The 20154-nt window shown below is 34.3% G+C and overlaps 3 protein-coding genes across 4 annotated transcripts; 2 read left to right on the forward strand and 1 right to left on the reverse strand.

Annotated features, from left to right (window-relative positions):
- The first annotated feature begins 7670 nt into the window (after positions 1-7670).
- LOC132172522 (probable protein phosphatase 2C 49) lies at positions 7671-10900 on the forward strand. Of its 2 annotated transcripts, XM_059584038.1 has the most exons (5): positions 7671-7861; positions 9083-9280; positions 9363-9595; positions 10054-10629; positions 10724-10900. In XM_059584038.1, exons 1-4 carry the CDS (start codon positions 7784-7786, stop codon positions 10625-10627), a joined length of 1083 nt encoding a protein of 360 aa, XP_059440021.1. In that variant the 5' UTR covers positions 7671-7783; the 3' UTR covers positions 10628-10629; positions 10724-10900. The 2 variants fall into 2 exon arrangements, with proteins under 2 accessions (XP_059440021.1, XP_059440020.1); XM_059584037.1 differs by having other exon boundaries at positions 10054-10900.
- A 539-nt stretch (positions 10901-11439) lies between these two features.
- On the reverse strand, positions 11440-14883 carry LOC132171059 (uncharacterized). Its single transcript, XM_059582269.1, has 7 exons — positions 14542-14883; positions 13859-13958; positions 13303-13398; positions 13125-13177; positions 12245-12293; positions 11969-12016; positions 11440-11669 (listed from the first exon to the last, which is right to left on the reverse strand). Exons 1-7 carry the CDS (start codon positions 14784-14786, stop codon positions 11577-11579), a joined length of 684 nt encoding a protein of 227 aa, XP_059438252.1. The 5' UTR covers positions 14787-14883; the 3' UTR covers positions 11440-11576.
- A 2433-nt stretch (positions 14884-17316) lies between these two features.
- On the forward strand, positions 17317-18314 carry LOC132172700 (short-chain dehydrogenase reductase 3b-like). The gene is made up of 2 exons (XM_059584253.1): positions 17317-17360; positions 17450-18314. The coding sequence occupies exons 1-2, from the start codon at positions 17347-17349 to the stop codon at positions 18222-18224; spliced, it is 789 nt and encodes a 262-aa protein (XP_059440236.1). The 5' UTR covers positions 17317-17346; the 3' UTR covers positions 18225-18314.
- Positions 18315-20154: the final 1840 nt, after the last annotated feature.

Raw genomic sequence — 20154 nt, forward strand, 5'->3', positions numbered from 1 at the left:
TAGTGAGTGTAATAAATGGAATTGAAGACACCTGTCTGATCATGTCTTATTTCATAGGCCAGAAAAGATGGTGAAGTTTCTTTTTATTATTTTTTATTTTTGGTGAGTTATAGTGAAGTTTCTATTATTGGACACCACATGGGGTTGGATAAAGATGGATATCTACTCCATCTGTATTCTGTACCATAACAAAATAAGCATTAGTTATCAACCTCCAAAAAAAAAAGGACCAAATCATAAGAATGGTAGTTCAATTGCTCAAGAAGTTCTCAAGTTGTACATATGCCTGATTAGTATTAGTTATCTTGAACTTTCATTGATATTTCGGAGGAGGTGGGTCAAGCTATGACTCAGTCGAACTTGAGGGAGCTCCTCATAAGAAAGATTACATGGATTAAAACTTAAAAATGGGTAGACTCATAAAATGTCCCAGTCTTCTCAATAAGGGTTGAAAAAAGCGATTTAAACACCAAAACAGAAAAAATAAAATCTTTAATCATACAAAGAATCCTGTAAGGTAACATCAACAACCTCATTCCCGAGGTTGTTGAAGAAAAAGCAGGGTAAGATCAATAGGATCTAAAGATAAAAGAAAACTCCATATTTCAGTAGAATAAACAAGTAAAAACATAAAAAGAACAAGGAAAGCCACACTTGTATTACCAAAGAATTTTCTACAAGTAAATCTGAACAATTTTTCTTTTTTATTTTTTGGTGCAAATTCATGACAATTTCTTATACGACCTATAAATTCAACAAGAAATTTTAAAAAATAAGGGTTAAAGAGTTTGATCCGTTTAATTAAATAGGTCATGTTAGGATTGGCCTATTTTAGTTTTATGCACATACTTCGGCATGACCCGAACCCTATACGCGAACACGAATTGTCACCCCTAATCTTAAGTTATCCGCCTACTTGTCCAACAAGTAGACCATAAAGGTCCTCTCACATTTAGCATTACTATTCAATAAATTCAATATTTCAAAGGCATTACTGTTGTAATCATTGAAGGCAGTCTAACAACTATTTTTAAGGACATTTATGGTTAGGGTCTGCCTATTTTTGTTTTATACATATACCTCGACATGACTCAAACTTTACACGCTAACACAAATTGTCACCCTTAATCTCGAGTTGTGTGTCTATTTGTTCAGACAAGTAGACCATAAAGGTCCTCTCACGCTGAGCATTATTGTTCAATAAATTCAATATTTCAAAGGCATTACTGTTGTAATCATTGAAGGCATTCTAACAACTATTTTTAAGGGCATTTATGATTCTATCTGCTGATACCAATCAAGCAAAAAAGGATCCTCTCCATTTTAAATTCTCTCAATTTTTTCCCGTTAGTGCATTTAGAAGGGTAAAATTATCCAAAAAATTTTAAGGTTAAAATTTTTAGACAATACTACCATTCTAAATGCACTAACCGGAGGAAATTGAGGGAATTTTAAATGGAAATGATCCTTTTCCCAATAAGCATAGGTTTTGGACCATCCAAGCTTGGTTAGATCATTTGCTGCATTGTGTTTCCTACCAACACAGCACAGTTAATAAGGTCACTTGACTCACAACCAGGGCAGCCCTGCAATAATGCTCACTGCACTCTTATTAGGGATGTTTGCAGGTCCACTAAATGAGAAGAGAGAGAGAAGCTTTGAATATTACACATCATGTAATTTTAACTGAAATGGTGGAGAATTGTTTTACTATATGAATTTTATTTTGTTGCATCTAATGATATACATGGCTCGTTTTATTTAAAAATAATGTAACAATATAAACATTATTAGATTTGTAAAATTTAATTTAGAGCATAAAATGATTATTCTCTATTTCACGTCATACCCATTCATCCCGTCTTAAACATAGTGACATAAAAGAAAAATTGGCTCAACCATGCACCGATGATTTATTATAAGCATGTGCAACAAAGTATACGTTTTTGTTCGTTTTCAATTTGACTAATGTTACTCTTCATACCTATTTTATTTGACTAAGTTCATAAGAATCAATTCGAAGGAGGGAAGGGAGGGAACCCAGGGAGAAGATGACCAAACAAAGATGAAGGAGTTATTGGGGATATTAAGGCACGCTTTGAAAACCATAAGGTTCCTAGACTCTTCGCTCTATTTGGCAATCAACTGATTCAACTCAAATTTTATCTAAAAAGTTAACTTCAAAACATTCATACTTTTTATATCACATAAATCAGTACTTTTTATTACTATTCAAATAAAAAACTCACTACAAAACATTTTACTTTTTTACTTTTTTCTTACAAAAAAATTTAAAATTTATCTATACTTTTTACCACATCAATTATTTCTTATTATTATTCAAACAAAAAATCTACGACAAAATCCTTTACCAAACAGGGCCAATTAAGGTATTTACTTTGAAGTTGAGAGGCCCATTGGCTGCAGGCTTTTATTGGAGGAAAACCCACCAATTTTTTTTTTTGAACATTTATCCAATTTCTTGGTGATGCTGAAAGGGAAAACCCCACCAAAATAAATATATATAATTTGTTTTCTTAGTCGTATAAGGATTTGTCTCCCCAAAAGGTTCCAAAAAAAATTAAACAATATTTAATATGTTTGAGACTATTATTTGAGCTGTGAGGTCGACTTATATTGACTTACCAAAGTCTTAGTATATATATATATATATATATATAATGAATTTGAAAGGCCATAGTTTTATATTCAGTTGTTAATTGGAGTCGAATTTGTTTGTTTAATATATGCTTTAAAGGTGATATATTTTCTTGTGGTTTTTCATTTAAGATAATTTATTTTTAAATTCCTATGCAATAAAGCACGCGGTTTGTATGTAAAATATTATTTTTAATAGTCATATAATTTGTATAAATAAAGTAATAACTTAACCAAGTATATATATATATAAACCAACAAGTTAGTTTAAAATTGTGACCTCCAACATAAATTATTAAGTTTTTATTTGTTATATTTAGATGTCATGGTAGTCGCATTCTATTTTAATATTTTCAAGTTTTAAGTTTTGTTTTGTTTTTTGTTGTTTTTTTTTTTTTTAAGAGAAATTCATTCCGATTTTATTCATTAATAATCAATAGCATAAAAACTCTTACAATTACAGAGCATAAAGCTCTGAAATTCATAGTCGGAGCTAAATGATTATACGTTATAGATGTCAAAAACATACAAATCTAACATTGAAATCCTATGACGTCTACATTCGCTAACCCATGCCCAATCTTCAGTTTATAGAACATATCTGCCTTGTGCAGACGCAATTCGAAACATAGATAACCATTCTCCGGGCATGAGTAAAAACACCATGCCAAAACTAAACAAGTTTTAAGTTTCATGTAGTCAGAAAGGACCATGTTTTCTTTTATTTAAATTGGGTTGAAAAAAAAAAAAAAAAAAAAGTCTCTGACGCCATCTATTGAACCGTATCTGCAATTTTAATAAAATTAATTGAAAAAGAAAATTACCAGTCCAAGCAAATCCTCTCAAAAACTCACCCACTAGATTTGTAAAAGACTTGGACTTGGGCCTAAATTTAATATTGCGATATTTTAAGTAAGCTAATAGGGAATCAGCCAAGCCCAATAAAAAAAGCCCATAGCCCAACTGATTAATTCAGTCTTGGGCGAAAGTACAACCTCGTACAAGATTGCCTTTGTTGGGGCATAATGGCCCATTTAGTTATTTCCTTTATTCATTCGGAATTTCAGATACTCAAGAGTACGAATAGTAATTCCTGTTTACCTGTCGGGTTTGGATAATATGAAAATATAAATATAAGACTAAATAAATTAATCTTAGCCCGACACATATAATTAAAAAGGCAATGCTCTTCAACTTTAATCATTTAATTTTGTATTGAATTCGTATAAAAGATTAACAGTCTAATCAAGATTATGCAGACCTAATTGTTACTGAGAGGATAGACTTAAGTCACAAGTCATCTTATATGGGGTTTAAATTGCTGTAGACTATATTATATAGTAAACCTTATCTCAATTAAGTAGATAAGACCACTATTACGCCACGACTTTGTGATATATTAGAGAGCACCCACCTTTATCGAGATTCGAGAAAAGAACATACAAAAATATTCCATTTAGATGCATTCTGCATACTAACTTCCAAGAGAACTTTCATTTATGCCTCTCTCTTGACTTTGATGATATATTAGAGAGCACCAACCTTTATCAAGAAAAGAACATATAAAAAAAACGTGCCATTCAGATGCATACTACCTTTCATGATCTTGAATCTTATACATAATTATTAATAACTTTAGACCTCTGAGTTACACGTGTTTTGAAAAAATTCTCTAAATTTTAAAAACTCTCAATTTAATCACATGAACATTCAATTTGATTCAATTGACCCACATCCGTCAGATTCAGCCATTAACCTCTAATGGAAATGACTAAGAAGATGAAATTACCCATCGATTTTTTTATTTCATTTTTTATAATTTAAAATTAAGGGTAAATTTATAATTTTATAAAAAAGTCATATGTATAAAGGTAATTTTATCACTTTTAACGTTTAAAACATGACGGAGGAGGTACATTATATCAAATTGAAAGTTCAGGGGGTGAAATTGAGAGTTTTTGATATTTGGAGGGTCTTCTCAAAATACGTAGTTGTTTAAGGGTCTTAAATGAAGTTTATCCTTTATATTTTGATCTTCTATAATGAATAAGGTCGACATTTTTTTAGTACCAATGATTTTCATGTAACAACTTATAAAAACCGTTAATCATGTATGCATTATTACTCCAAAATGACAATTTAAGTTATAATTGAAATTCCATAAAAACCACTTATAACATTTAATCTCACTTAATAAAAAAAAAAAAACTAGTGTCATAATAAATTATTTTAATACAATCCTTTAAATTAATATTTATCATGCATGTTGGAAGGATAGATGCCCTTCGACTCAATTTGGAAAAAATAATAATAATAATTATGGAATTAGGAATACATTGAAAAGAAATTACAAAAAAAAAAAAAAAAGTTTGGTAGGTTGAAAGCAATGAAAGGCCAATTAGTGGATGTAGTGTAGAGCTGACAATTACGAGCCTGTGGTTCTAATTTTGTCAACCACACATAACTGAAAGCAAAAAATATAAACCACAAAACATTAAAGCAGTGTCTGTTTGGAACACAGGGTCCAATTAAGTTAACCAATAATCTGTTTGCAGTGGAGGCTGTTCCCAACACGGACAAAACTCTTTTTTTTCTAATCACATATAATATATAATTCCGGGTACCCACACACGCCTACAAATAAAATACTGCCAAGTGTCCTCCATAATGATGCCCGGATACCTAATTATGCCCCCAAATCAAATTCTTTATATTTTATATTTGAGTAAAATTCACTTAACCTCCTCAAACTACCATCCTCAATGACAATTTACCCATCAAACTATCAATTGCGAGTTGCAACTACCAAAAACTACTAAAACAATGACAATGTACCCCAAATTTTAACAAAATGATGAAATTACCCTTACTAAAATAAAAACAAAAATATTAAATTTTCTTCTTTTTTTTTTTCAAAATTTTAAGGATATTTTTTTCTTATTGAAAATTATATAGGGGTAATTTTGTCATTTTGCTAGCATTATGGGTATATTGTCATTGTTTTGGTAATTTAAGAGGTAAATTATCGTAATTGATAGTTTGAGAGGTAGACTGTTATTGGGATGGTAGTTCAAGAGAGTTAAGTAGACTTTACGCTTTATATTTTGACTATCCGTATTAAATTTATATTAGAATTACTCTATCCAAGTTAACCATTTTTAGAAGTGATTATAAATTACCACAAACTGAATCTAATTTCGAACATTTAGAATGTTGTGATCTCTTCTTGCTTCATATTTATTTATTTATTTTTCAAATAAATTTTGTACTTGTAATTTCAAATAAAAATTTGGTAAACTGTTAAGTTAGGGTTTGAATTCAAAATCTTTATATATTGTAATATCATGTTAAATTATTATTTATTTTAAAAAAAAATTTGAATTATTTAATTATGTTTTCAAGCAGGTCGCAATATTGCCAGGAAGTGGTCAAATATGCATCTGGGTCGTTCAAACACCATATAATAGGTCCATTATGCCGTGTTGGCGTTTTGCGAGGTCCAGATGCAACGATTGCACAAGAATGTCATTCAGGCTAGAAAATAGGGGCATTTACGTCCAGAAAATATAAAGAGGGTTCTGACTCGTACACCACCAATGTAAACGACATGCGTCAGCAAGTGTGAACTCAAGATCAAAACCAAGAAACTTCGAAGTGTCGGTGAGAACTCGTGTTTCCCTAAACACCCTTAAACACCATCATCATTCCATATAATTCATGCTGACGTATCGATTTCTAGTAAATGCGTCATATTCTTTCATTTTAGTTAATTTCTTGCTTGATTTATATAGAATTCGTGTGTTGTGTAAATTGCTTTTTTTTTTTAAAGGGTGTGTTTGAAATTGTGATTTCGTAAAAATAATATGAATTTTTAAAAGATATTGTAAAACATATGGCATTTGGTATTGCGATTTAAAAAGTACTTAATTTAAAATAAGAAAAAAATCTACGATTTCTATAAACAGGAAGATACTTATTTGAAAAAGCTCGAATTTAAATCAAATTATAATTTCACATAAAAAATATTTGATAAAAATGTATTTTTTAATATATTTTACCAAATGTCTTTACAATTTTAAAAAGTATCGATTTTAAAAACGTAATTTTTAGAATTGCACTTATTAAAATCGCAATCACAAATGGACCCTTAAATTAACATTTATCTCAAAAGTTTTAAGTTAATAAAAATAGATAAATTTAATTATTTAATCAACACTTTTAACACTCCTATTCACGTGTGAACGTAAAACATTTTAATGAGATGAAGAGTAAATGATGGAGTTAAGGTTCGAACTTAAGACTTTTAGCTTTGATATCATGTTAAACTACTACTTATCTCAAAAGCTTTCTTCTTATTAACTTAAACTTTTGAGATAAGTGGTAATTTGATTGTCCTTATATCTTAAATTATGTCGAAATATGAGTATATAAGATTATATAGGTCTCTTATAATTCAATTAATTTAATTCAACGGATCAGACCCATCAAATAACTTATTAATTTTATAAGTAATGTTAGAAGTCTTTCTGGTATCTTGTAAAAGTCATTTTTTTGTCCGTTCAAGAATAATGTGATTTTTAAAATCATCATTGAGCTTATAATCGATTATTATTAAAATTCTTGTCCAATAATTTTAAAAGTTACACTCATTTTTAAGAAAAAAAAAATTATAGAATTACTCTAGCTCAAAAATTCTATTGTCAAAAATTCATTCTATACCCTCTTTCATCCATTCGAAAAGTCAACATTCCTGCTAATTACGTGAAGGGCGTTTATGCCATTTCAATAGAATAGTACGAAGCTCACGCAGTCACGCGTCCCGGCGTCCGTCAAGCGAAGCCCTCATTGCGTGTTCACAGAATTGTTCCACGTATCGACACGGCCCGTAAACCCACACGTGTCATCATATAAGCAACTTTACCGGTAGCCACCGGTCAACCGTTGTCCTCTAGCTGACTTCTATAAAAGTATCAGTTCAACTGCTCTTTCTCGCTTAAAGAGCCAAAGAGAAAGTCGGGGAAAACTCTCAAGAAAGTCCGAGAAAAAGAAAACTCAAAAGATATCTTTCTTTCTTCTTTGTTTGAGCTGTTTGCGAGGTGTTTGTTCTGGTAAATGATATTGGACAATGGTTGCTGAAGCCGAGATTGTGTGCCAACAGAGCGTGCCTTTGTTGGATGTTCAGCGTATATCAAGCTCTCAAACGGTGAGGCTTTCTGATCAGCTTGTTTCACCTGATTTTTTGTTTCTTTGGTGTTGCACTTGGTAATTGGCTAATGGGTTTGTGCTTCTTTTGTATATCAAGCTAAGATTTTAGTTGTTTTTTTTTTGTTTTAGGACTTATTTTGTGTTGGATTTAGTGCTTAGATATTGAATTTAGATTTTTTTTTTTTTTTTTTTTTTTTTTGAGGATTATGTGGTGTATCATGTATGTATAGGTTTTTAGATTGATATTGCTCTTAAATTCACAATGAGAAGAAAGCACAACCCTCTGCAGAAAAATTGTAATTGGGTATTTAGCTGGATTAAGTTCATGTTTTAGATACTCTATACGATCTTGCATAGTTTCTTTAAATTATAGTATGGTTTTTCTTTGGTATTATAGTTTTATGTTGTTCTCTCAATAGTAATGAGGTTGAAGCTGAAAATAGGCTCTAGATTTTTCCTATTGATCCGTAGCTGAAAAGTTTCACTTTTAATAGATTCTTTCAAGGGTTAAAGGTAATTATATTATTAAAAGTTTTCCAAGATCTAGATTCATAAAAAATGAAAGAGAAATTTGAGACTATGAGGTTGTGAAAGTCTTTATAGTCTACATGGGAGTCTAAATCTAGGGGATTTGCATGGTATCTTAATATCGTTTAATTACAAGCATGCTTACCCTTATAATGATGAATTGAATAACAAACTCTGAATAATATAACACATTGGAAAGCAGACCTCTATGGGGTTTTACAGCGAAAAAAATGAACCAGTTAGTAAAATTTGCTAATCCTTACACATAGAACACGATGTAGGGATGTGTACCAAGTGGTGACAAGTGTTTACCAACCTTATAGTTCGTAATGGTCGATAACTGCCTACTAAATTCACTCGGTTTACTTTCAGTTGTTAGTAAACCGCCTATTAAGCGACGATATATGTTAGTAATACAACAAAGAATTTGAGGTATGTGGTTAAGCTATCCTTTGTGTTTTGATGGTTGTTGGACATTCAAGGTTTGTGTTAGGAACGTAGAATTATACATCCCTAAAAAGTGCAAGCGGGGCAGATTCCATATGCTCTTCTGGGTGCAGAAGATTTTAATCATTAATATCAGCATGAGCATTGGTATTATTAATGGCGGTAGTATTAGTAGATAGTTTCAACATTGTAATATTTAGCCTTCAAGGGGGAGATTTGACATCCAATTAATTTCTATTTACAGGATATTAAACCAGTAGACAAAATTCCAGATGCTGCTCTTGAATCTTCCATCCTGCAATTTGTGCCCTGCATCCGTTCTGGTAGCTTCTCTGACATTGGTCCTCGAAGATACATGGAAGATGAGCATATATGTATAGATGACCTATCCTCACACTTGGGGCCATCTTTTAAGTTTCCCAAACCGAGTGCTTTTTATGGGGTAATGAACTATCGAGATCTTAAATTTGATAGTTGTGCTGCTTTCTTATGTAAAACTGACTGGTCCTATATATATTACATAGGTATTTGATGGTCATGGAGGATCTGAGGCAGCAGCTTATATAAAAAAAAATTTACTCAGACTCGTTTTTGATGTCAACTTCCCCCAAACATCTGAAGTTGATGATGTCTACTTAGAAGGAGTTGAGAACTCACTCCGAAAAGCATTTCTTCTGGCTGACCAAGCCTTAGCAGATGACTGCAGTGTCAGCAGCTCCTCAGGGACGACGGCTATTACTGCTCTGGTATTTGGAAGGTACAATCATGCTTTAGAATTTTGTTTTTCCATGGCAAAGCATTGTTTCAATTGCATGATATTGGTTCCCTGGGATCATTTTATGCCATTTTACTTTGTCTAGTGTAATTGCTTTGATCAAATCTAGTTTCTTATGTGTGATTAGTAGAATATTCATGTTTGATCTAGAATATGCTTATTTGGGAATATCAGTGTTGGTTATTGCATCCCTCTCTCCTGTTTTATGTTTACTTGAACCAGCAAAGTGTTGCACTATTCCTGATTTCCTCAACTTGCATTTTGCGGCTAATGTTGGCTTATACTGTCTCTTATTGTGCCTTTCTCAAACTAACAAATATGTGGTAGCTAAATAAGAATTTTCCAATTCCTATATATATATGTATCCTTTAGTTCAATCCTCTGCGTAGTTGTTTCAGCATTATTTGCTCTGTTGCTGACTGATGTCTTTTCTCTTCCAGGTTTCTCATGGTTGCCAATGCTGGTGATTGTAGGGCAGTTCTCTGCCGGAAAGGTGAGGCATTCGATATGTCTGAAGACCACAGGCCTATTTATCCATCAGAAAAGAGGCGGGTTGAAGAATTAGGTGGGTACATCAATGATGATGGGTATCTCAATGGTGTTTTATCAGTTAGTCGAGCATTGGGGGACTGGGATATGAAGTTCCCTGGTTCTCCTTCGCCTCTCATTGCGGAGCCAGAGTTCCGGCAGATGTTTCTGACCGAGGATGATGAGTTCCTCATCATAGGGTGTGATGGAATTTGGGATAAAATGTCAAGTCAGGAGGCAGTTAGCCTTGTTCGTCGTGGGCTGCGGCGGCATGATGACCCAGAGAAGTGTGCGAGGGACCTTGTCATGGAAGCCTTGCGTCTCAACACATTTGACAACCTCACTGTGATTATTGTATGCTTCTCTTCTCTGGATCACTGGGAGCCATCACCAGCTCGGCAAAGGAGGTTGAGGTGCTTTAGACTGTCTGCAGAGGCCCTTTATAGCTTGAGGAGGAGCATGATGGATGGCAGTGCCAGCAACTGAATGTATATAAAATTTGTCAAATAAAATCTCCCTTCTTTTGTGTAGTCTAATATAATCATTCCAGACGACAATAAATACTGTTTTTGGCTGCTTCAGGTAGGTGGGAGAAAAAGCAGCTAGCAGTTTTGTAGGTGCTGATTATTCAGCTTGAATGGTGTGCAACTCTGGGCTGATGTGCATAACTATTGCAGGTGGATGGTGGTGGTGTAGAGATGTTGTATATTGTACATGTTCAAAGTCATTATCAATTCTTTTTGTAACAATCTTGCAGCCTATTCTTGATCCCTGAAAATAAATTCGTAATCAAATCAAGCAAAAACAACAGGCGTCTTGACCTAGTAGTAACACACGTTCTTGCTATGTATAAACAACCCCTCCTCTGCAAAATCCCATATGTAAAAGAAGCGTACGCCAAACATTACTCGAGGGTAACCCCCACTTGGGAAAAGTTTTCTAGATCATTTATGGAGATCACTTCATGTTCTCTATCATTTGAAGCTGCAAAATGTGTGGTGTCAAAGTGGTGCCATTCTTAAATGGTTCAAAGGCTTAAGCATGATAAAGATCCGAAGCAATTTTGTTGTCCAAAGTGAAAGAGGCCATATTAGATTCACCTGCCCAATTAGGTCTCAGGCAGCTCATCTGCTTGTTTGGGCAGATTGGCCACATACAAATTATTTCGTTTCAGACAACAAATTGCTAAAAATCCAAATTCGCTTAAACATGCACTAGTCCCAATCAAATATTATGCAGGACCATTTGGTAGTACCAACAAATGGAAAGGCCATGTATATGATCAAAATCGATCAGAGTTGACCCTACAAAATTATAAAGTGTTTTTTATTTCTTTACAAAGTACGCATTACAATTGGATGTGGTAGAAACACGCAATTTCACCTTGAAAGAATTAGTGACAACTGTTTTTGAGTTTTGGTTGCCATTTATACCATCAGCTAGTTAAGTCTGCTTCGTAGGTTTTTGCAAATGATGCAAACTTATCCAAACCACGTCGAAGTAAGCCTTCAAGAAAAGGTTGTAGTGCCTGAACAATTTTAACATCACAAAAAGAAAAATGATGGGTCACTTCATGCTACTTGAAAATAAAAGAAAAGTCACACACAGAATCCTTTCTTGTCTTTAAAGAAAAAGAAAAAGGGAAAAGAAGAAGGAATTTTGAGGCATTTGCTCCCAGAATTTTTCTCACTTCTACCCTTTCCTTTTACCAATCAAAACAACAAACAAGTTTTCTTATACTGGTTCATGTTTGTTCAGGTGGCTAATCTGAGGAGTTCCAGCTTAAAGCAATTCAGTAAGATAGAAAATAAGAGCCAGAAAGCTTACTGATGCCACAGGAACTAAAATTTCAGGAACTTCATATGACACTGTCAGCTGAAAATAACAAATACCAGATAATTGTAAGGGCATAAGTGAAAGATGAGCCATAAAAGACTAGGAGGAACATTTATCTAATTTTAATTTGATGGCTGATATATCCCCACGAATTCATCGAACCGTGGGGCAGTAAAATTGATGAGAAAAGGGCAAGAGGGACATTCATAATACTGTAAAAATAATGGCAAAATAACAAATTAAACGTTGTAGAAAAAGCAGCCTCACTTCTACTACGCATGATGCAGGACCTTTTGGATAAAATCGAACAGCACCTCTGCCATGGGAAAATTCAGTCTATCAAGATTCAGATATTAACTTAAATGGTATAACAAATTATACGTTGTATATCATACCAAACAACATCAGCACTCAATTTATTTTTTCATGAACTGAAGGGAACTTAGACACGGGCAAGCCCAGTGGAAGTGAATATGGTTATGAAACATATGTGCAGTAGTATTTTCCAAACGCCGGTGCAAGTTCGCAAGAAATGTCAAAATTAAATGCTAAATGGCTGAAAAAGGCTTTCATGATGGTTCTAAGAAGTTGCAAGTTTCGACTCTTTCATTTTATTGTGCTTAACAGCATAAGCAAAAGCAACAGTTGTCTCCCAAGCAAAGCCCAAACAAATTGAGGCTGTTTGGCACCAGGTGCAGGGGAGTCAACTTGTTACCAACCAACTAAACATACATACACATACAGATGCACCAAAAGGTGATATAACTCTAGGAAAGCATGGAGGGTTTAACTAAAAGTATCAATGAAAGCATTTCATTGACAATTTCACTTAAGATTTAGAGAAATTAAACTAAAACGTTGTTATGTAAATACTAAGCACTACAAGGAAACTAGCCCAGAAAATGCCATTGTACTGAGGCATCGTCCATTAGGATCCCATGTGTACTCATTTTCATTGTTTACTTTCCAAATTATTTTCAGCATTTTATGAATGAAGTTTCTCTCTCTCTCCTCTTCTTTATTTTTCTTCTTATGCCATGATCTGCTTCACCTAGTAAAGCCTTGGAAGACATGCACCATTAATATTGAACAGAAAGGTAACCAACACATACCCTTCCCAATACTATATTACTGTTTCTCTTGTTACCTGTTAGCAAGACCTTCCAGAGATCTCCAGTGGATTTTCTGATTTGGGATAGGCTGCAAAAATTTATCATAACAGGACTCAAAAGCACACATAGTAAGAACATATTCATATATATGAGGGAAAAATAATTGGGAATATAGGAAGAATTTAAGGAAAATGCTAGGCATAACATCCCTACCTGCATATTTCGGGCAAGCCATGAGAACTCAATATCACGACCAAATGCTTCATACTTCAGCGACCAACGTGATAGGTCAGGCTTGTCTTCCAATATCTGGTAGGAGAATTAAACATCAAGTTGTCTCACATGCACAATTTTGAAGCTGATCTGATATGTGGGACTCAAGACTCAATAATGTCATTGCACTGATACACTCTTTAGGCGATACAATGCCATGGTTTCAAACTTAATAACAAACAGAACCCATGCCATAAAATGCCCTGCAGTTATGGATACTATGAAAAGCAGAACCATTTCTACCTTGTAACATTTGTCAGACTTAATAATTTAGTGAATGTTTGTCTAATTAAGCTGAGCTTTAAAACTGAGTTAAGTGTCTGATAATATTAGAATCAGTTGTACAAGAAAGAACTATACATCTACTATAACCCTTACAAAGCAAACTTTGCTTTTGATCAAGCAAGTAAAACAGTTAGATTAGGGCAATCCTTTAGAAATTCAAACGTTACAGTCAAAGTTATCTAAAGAGCTATTTTGTGCTATCTAGCGGCACCTTTACAGATGAAATAAAGGGCATCCAACGGGGAATGGCTTCACGATCAGAGTAACAGGCATAGGCAACGGAAACAGGCACATCAAGTTCCATCTTGACCCTGCATTTGGTCACATTTTCTAGTTAATAGTAGTAACTAGTAAGCTGGTATATTTGGTTCAATTGGCAGCCTAGGCATGCTGAAAACTGACTATAAGGACTTGTATAAAAACACATTGCATCATAAAAGGAATCAACATGGCAGAGCTTCTTCGCATCAAAATTAAATATGATGTGCAGAAATCACTATCATTGTTATGCAAAAGAAGATACATCGAGTGGAGAACATTAGTCAATGGACACCGCGTTTCCACCTAGACCTCTTTAACTCTAAACAAGTGATGCAGCTCTGCAATTACTAGATGGAAATTATGCACAATAGTTAAAGAAAATGAAAATGTCATCTCTGAGATGAAATGCATATTGGGTATTAGCCCATTGCGCGAATCTGCTACATAACAGATCCAATTAATGAATCAAATAAATTGATCACCAAATTCATATGGAGCCCTTCGAAAACCTCATACTTTATGGTTGCATATAACCCATTCAAAGTTTATGAATCTGGGTAATAATAACACAACAAAATACGTTGAAAAACAAATAAGAAGACTACAAATTTTTCAGAAAGAGAGAGTTTTTACGTGGAATCCTGCCATTGCATGACAGGGGAAAAGGGCTTGGAGCCTTTGAGGCTTCGCTTGGAAAACCCATGTGGGATTTTGAATAAGATAGATGGTGGCCTCAAAGAATGGAAGCTTCTCCAACTAGGTGTGGCTACGGAGCTAAAGAGGAAAACATTTCTGGGTCTTGTTCTTGATGAGAAGTGGCAAAGACCCAAAGAATTTGGGCCTGAAACAACATAGGATGATACTGCGGTTGCAGACATGGTCAGTTATTTTAGCAGAAAAACCAGCGGAGGCGGCGACTGATTGACCGTCAAAAATCACCTCCACAACACATAAGCCACAGAAGAGTGTATTGGACAGATTTCCCAGGCTGTGGAATAGTACTGTTGCCGTGATGCTATTCTACATCAGCTTGTACGATATAGATATGACAGACCAATCAAGTCCATACCACGTGAATCTTTGTGTGCAAAATGCATGCTTATTTGCGAAAAAAGGAAGTAGGATTCAGGCATTCTTATGGATAATCTTAAATTTCAGTTTCGTTCATTTGAGGCTATCACTCAAAAATGAAAACTTTACTAAATTCAATTCTACTTTGGATGCGTTTTGAATTGCGATTTTGTAAAAATAATTTGTGTTTTTAAAAGTATTGTAAAACGTAAGGCATTTAACATTGTACTTTTAAAAGCACTTAATCTTAAATAGGAAAGGAAAAAAAAAAAATACGCGATTTCTATAAGCATGGTAGGGGGTGGTTATTTAAAAAGCATAAATTTAAACTAAAATCACGATTTCGCATAACAAATATTTGATAAAAAAAAAAAAAAAAAGTATTTTTTAACATGTTTTTCCAAACGCTTTTACGATTTTAAAAAGTAAAGATTTGAAAAACGAAATCTTTAAAAACGCAATTTTTAAAATCGTACTTATTGAAACCACAATCTCAAACGAACCTTTAGTAAGTAAGCGATGTTAAACTTAGATGGATCTACCCCATCATCATTCATGAGGTAGATCCATGAATGATGAATATAAAGTTTTCCATGAATCACCATATGAGTTTCTTTATAGACCACGACTGGCCACCTACTTCATGTAGGCTACTCATCTTCCTTTAATATGAGACCAAAATATTACATAATTTTTATATCTGTCATTCATCTTTTATTTTAAACTCACACTTAAAAAGAGGTGCTAATTAAAATATTAATTAAATTAATTATTTTTTATTGGTATGAACCAAATTTATCATAGGAGTATAAGAATATTTTATATTCAGCCATATTCAACAAAATTTTAAAACTAGGCAAATTTCAGCAAAGTATTTGCCTACAAAGAAGGCCCAAGACATTGTTGTCAAATCAAAATGTGATACAATCGGGCACTAACTCGAGCACCACAACCTATGAAACCTAGACCTAGTAGTATTATAGTCTACCAAAGAGTGATGAGTGTGGAAGATCGGGCTTGCATTGGATCCTATACAAGGTGGCCTTGAAAAAACATCTTTTTTTTTTTTAAGATGAAAAAACATTAATATTTTGTATTTTGAGAAATGTGTTATTAGTAGGAATCATGCATGAAAACCCATTTGGCTAACTGATTTTTTAAACTAGTTTTTAGCGTTTGGGAAGCGAAAAGAACTGTAGAGAAGTTTACCAAACATGTCCTAAAGTTTGAGAGGGCGCTCATCTCTCTCCTCCTTTTCATTGACGTTATTTTTCATGTGTACTTGATTGGCAAAAGAGTAGACTTAAGAAGTAGGTCAGAACTGCAGTAGATTTAATTGATGTGAGAGAAAAAAGTAATAATGTTTTGTATAAAAAAATAAAAAATTTTGTTTTGTAGTGATTTTTTTTATTTGAATGGTAATAAAAAGTGATTAATGTGATGTAAAATGTAAGAATGTTGAAGTTGATTTAGAAAAGAAATTTTTGAGATTTTGGGTCCGGTTCGACCCACTCCTTTGCCAAACATAGCCTTAAACATCTCTTTTTACATTTTTAAAGGCCTTCTTCTTAAAATTATTCTACAACAATATTTGAATACAGAATTAAGTTAGATTGATAAATGAGAAGAAAAAGAAAAAGTCATGCCCGTTAGATTTCCTACTGTATACACATATATATTAAATTATTACACTAGTATTCCTTGCTAGCTAATTAACCTAAATAATATCCCTATCAACAATTGCAACGGTGTGGGCTGTGGCTGGCTAATGGGATCGTGCTAACATGGAACTCATGGAAGAGTTGAGAAGAATAAATAATTCAAATCAAGCAAACACTCGAGTCAGAGCAATTAATTTATGCACAGACTTGCCTAAATTGCTGTACACTCTTACTCCAATTATACAATATGATAAATTCTATAATATCTATATCAACAGTTGACTTGGATCAATGTGGATGGGCCCTCTATAACTTCATTTCCTACTCTTTTTACTTTCATCAAAACTAAAGATAATAAAATAGTAATTATACGCTATGAATAACCGTTTGTCATTCATTAAAACTAGGTTAATATAGCAGTGTTTATCAACTTTTAATTTTTTTTTTCCTTTTAAAACAATACTATGAGCACTGTCTTTTCACTAAAAACAAAAATAATGTTACATACTATATTCTCATTCTACTAAGTGTTAAAATGACAGTGTCCATTAGTTGTATTACTAAAAAAACATACGGGTTTGTTACACGTGTCATTGTTGACCTGAGCAGCATTGTAAATCCTATAAATGTACATGACAAAAGTTAATACAAGCAGCAGATCCAAGAGGCTTATTTGGAAGTTTGAGAAGAGAAAACAGAGCAACCAATGTCTAAGCCAAGGTAAGGTTTTCTTTCTTTGACCAACTTTAGATCTGCCTCTGCACATACAGACATGTTTAACATGGTTGTTTATTCTCAATAATCCACAGGTTAGAGGGTAAGGTGGCCCTCATCACTGGTGCAGCAAGCGGAATTGGTGAGGAGGCAGCCAGATTATTTGCAGAGAATGGAGCTTTTGTTGTTGCTGTTGACATTCAAGACGAATTGGGTAATGAAATTGCTGCATCAATTGGTGCAGAGAGGATTACTTATCGCCATTGCGATGTAAGAGACGAGAAGCAAGTTGAGGAAACGGTGAGTTACACCTTGGAGAAATACGGCAGCCTGGATATCTTGTTCAGCAATGCCGGAGTCATGGGCCCATTGACAACCATCCTAGAGCTTGACATCGACGGTCTTGACAGCACCATGGCGACAAACGTTCGTGGAGTGGCTGCGACAATCAAGCACGCGGCTCGAGCCATGGTGGGGAGAAACATACGCGGATCCATCATCTGCACTACAAGCGTGGCATCCTCGATCGGCGGAAGTGGCCCCCATGCATACACGACATCGAAACATGCTCTTGTCGGCCTAGTCCGGTCGGCCTGCAGCGAGCTTGGGGCTTATGGGATTAGAGTCAACTGCATTTCGCCGTTTGGAATAGCCACGCCGCTTTCGTGTAAGGCTTACAATCTGCAGCCAGGTGAGGTGGAAGCTAATTGTTGTGCGGCAGCCAACCTGAAGGGGATTACGTTGAAGGCAAAGCATGTTGCAGAGGCTGCTCTGTTTCTTGCTTCTGATGAATCCGCTTACATCAGTGGGCATAACATGGCTGTCGATGGAGGTTTCACGGTTGTTAATAACAGTCCGGCGGTTGTCTAAGATTTAATGTTACTGGGTTTGAATTCACGAGCTACCCAATATTTTATGGTTGATTGGCTTCTTTGTAAAATTGAAATGGATTTTACTTTTTTGAAGTCAAACCTTGTTACCAGCACTTCCCATGTGCATTTTCCTTGTAATCGGCAATGTTGTTATCTTTTTTCCATTTTCCATTTCATAAATCCATCAATCTTGTCTATCTAGCTATGTATTTGATGTCATGTCATGCATGATGTATCATATACTTTTTTCATTTGGATTTAGATTCCGTGCAATGAAGTTGTCCTATTATCTTATAACGTTCGACTTTATGTAAGAGATTGGTCGGACGCTACTTACTCCGACACATTCTCGGACAGGCTACAATTCATTACACGGAATCCGATCATTTTCTGTCCCCTAAAAAATTAAAGGAAAAGTTGGGGCCTTTTCTAAGGAAGGGTGGGTTGGGGAGTATATGTTTTGCATCTTGGAAGAAATTCTTGCTAGATGGTTTGGAAGTATTTATAAATTGTCAACTTGATGGTGACTTATTAAATATGAATTATATACTCTTTGCCCACTTGAAACTCAGTTGTCAATACCGCGCCAGTGTGGTAAAATGTTCCTAAGCAATCATGTATTTGGGGAAAAATGGTGTGGTAAAATGTTCCTATCTAGGCAATCATATATTTGGTAAAAATGATGTCAGAGAGATTACCCACGCTGCAAAGCTGTTAAGGAGTGGAACTAAGAAACCTACAATGGATCCGGATTGTCGGCAAGCAATTTGTTGTTTGGATTGCTAACAACCCGGATAACGTATGTGAGAAAACTCCTATAAAATTATATTTTCGAACAAAGAAAGCAAGTTGTTCAAGACATATTGGCCCTGTTTGCCTAAGGCATGGAACGACACTGTAGCTGGAATAGTACTGTTCCAGCTACAATATTGTACTGAATGTGCAGCAAATGTGCATAAAAGTCATGCGTAATTTCAAAAAAACTCAACTCACTCACACATGACACACCCCAAAGTTACTGCAGTAACCATTTCAGAAAAAATATTTTTCCTTTTTTTTTTTTTTTTTTTTTCTTTTTGCTTGAAAGAGAAAGTGGAGTTAGGAAGAAGAGATTTTCTTGAAAAAATACGGGAGAACTCGTTGCAGCAGAAAATTTTTTTTCCTCTTTTTTTTTTTTTTTTTTGTTGTTGTTGAAAGAGAAAGTGGAGCTAGGAAGAAGAGATTTTCTTGAAATAAGGTGGGAGAAGCTACGAGTTCTTTACTGCAGAGAATTTTTTTTTCCTTTTTTGTTGAAAGAGAAAGTGGAGTTAGTGAGCTCCATGGTTATGTTAGTTGTTAAATGGTTACTGTAGTAACCTTGGGGTGTGTGAGTGAGTTGAGTTTTTTTGAAAATTAAGCATGACTTTTGTGCATATCTGCTGCACATCCTGTACGGTACTGTAACTGGAATAGTACCGTTTCAGCTACAATGCTGTTCCGCGCCTTAGACAAACAGGGTCATTCTGACAGATAGATCATAAAAGAACTCTTATATTTACCGACTAAATTACGGACAACTTAAATAGCAAAATTTGCTTATGGTTCTTGACATTCCAGTACTCTGTCTTGGCCAACAAACCAGAAAACACCTTGAGACCCAATTTAGTGGTATTAATTACAAGACCAACAAGATGTAATTTTGTCACATGCGCATGGTGAAAAAATTACTTGTAATTACTGCATGTCACGAAATTAATCATCATCAACCTAAAACTTAGGGAAGAAACACATTTTTAATTGATGCAATTTGCAAGAATACATGTCCAAATTCAGTGTTTAGCAGTCACACATGCATGTTGAGCTATTAATAATGTGGGACTGCCCCCAAAGACTTGTTGAATAAAGTATAATCAAGAATTGCGGCTAAGTTGGAAAAATATTCTGGGAGA

The sequence above is a fragment of the Corylus avellana genome, chromosome ca2 (genome assembly GCF_901000735.1).
Source record: "Corylus avellana chromosome ca2, CavTom2PMs-1.0".
NCBI lineage: Eukaryota > Viridiplantae > Streptophyta > Magnoliopsida > Fagales > Betulaceae > Corylus > Corylus avellana.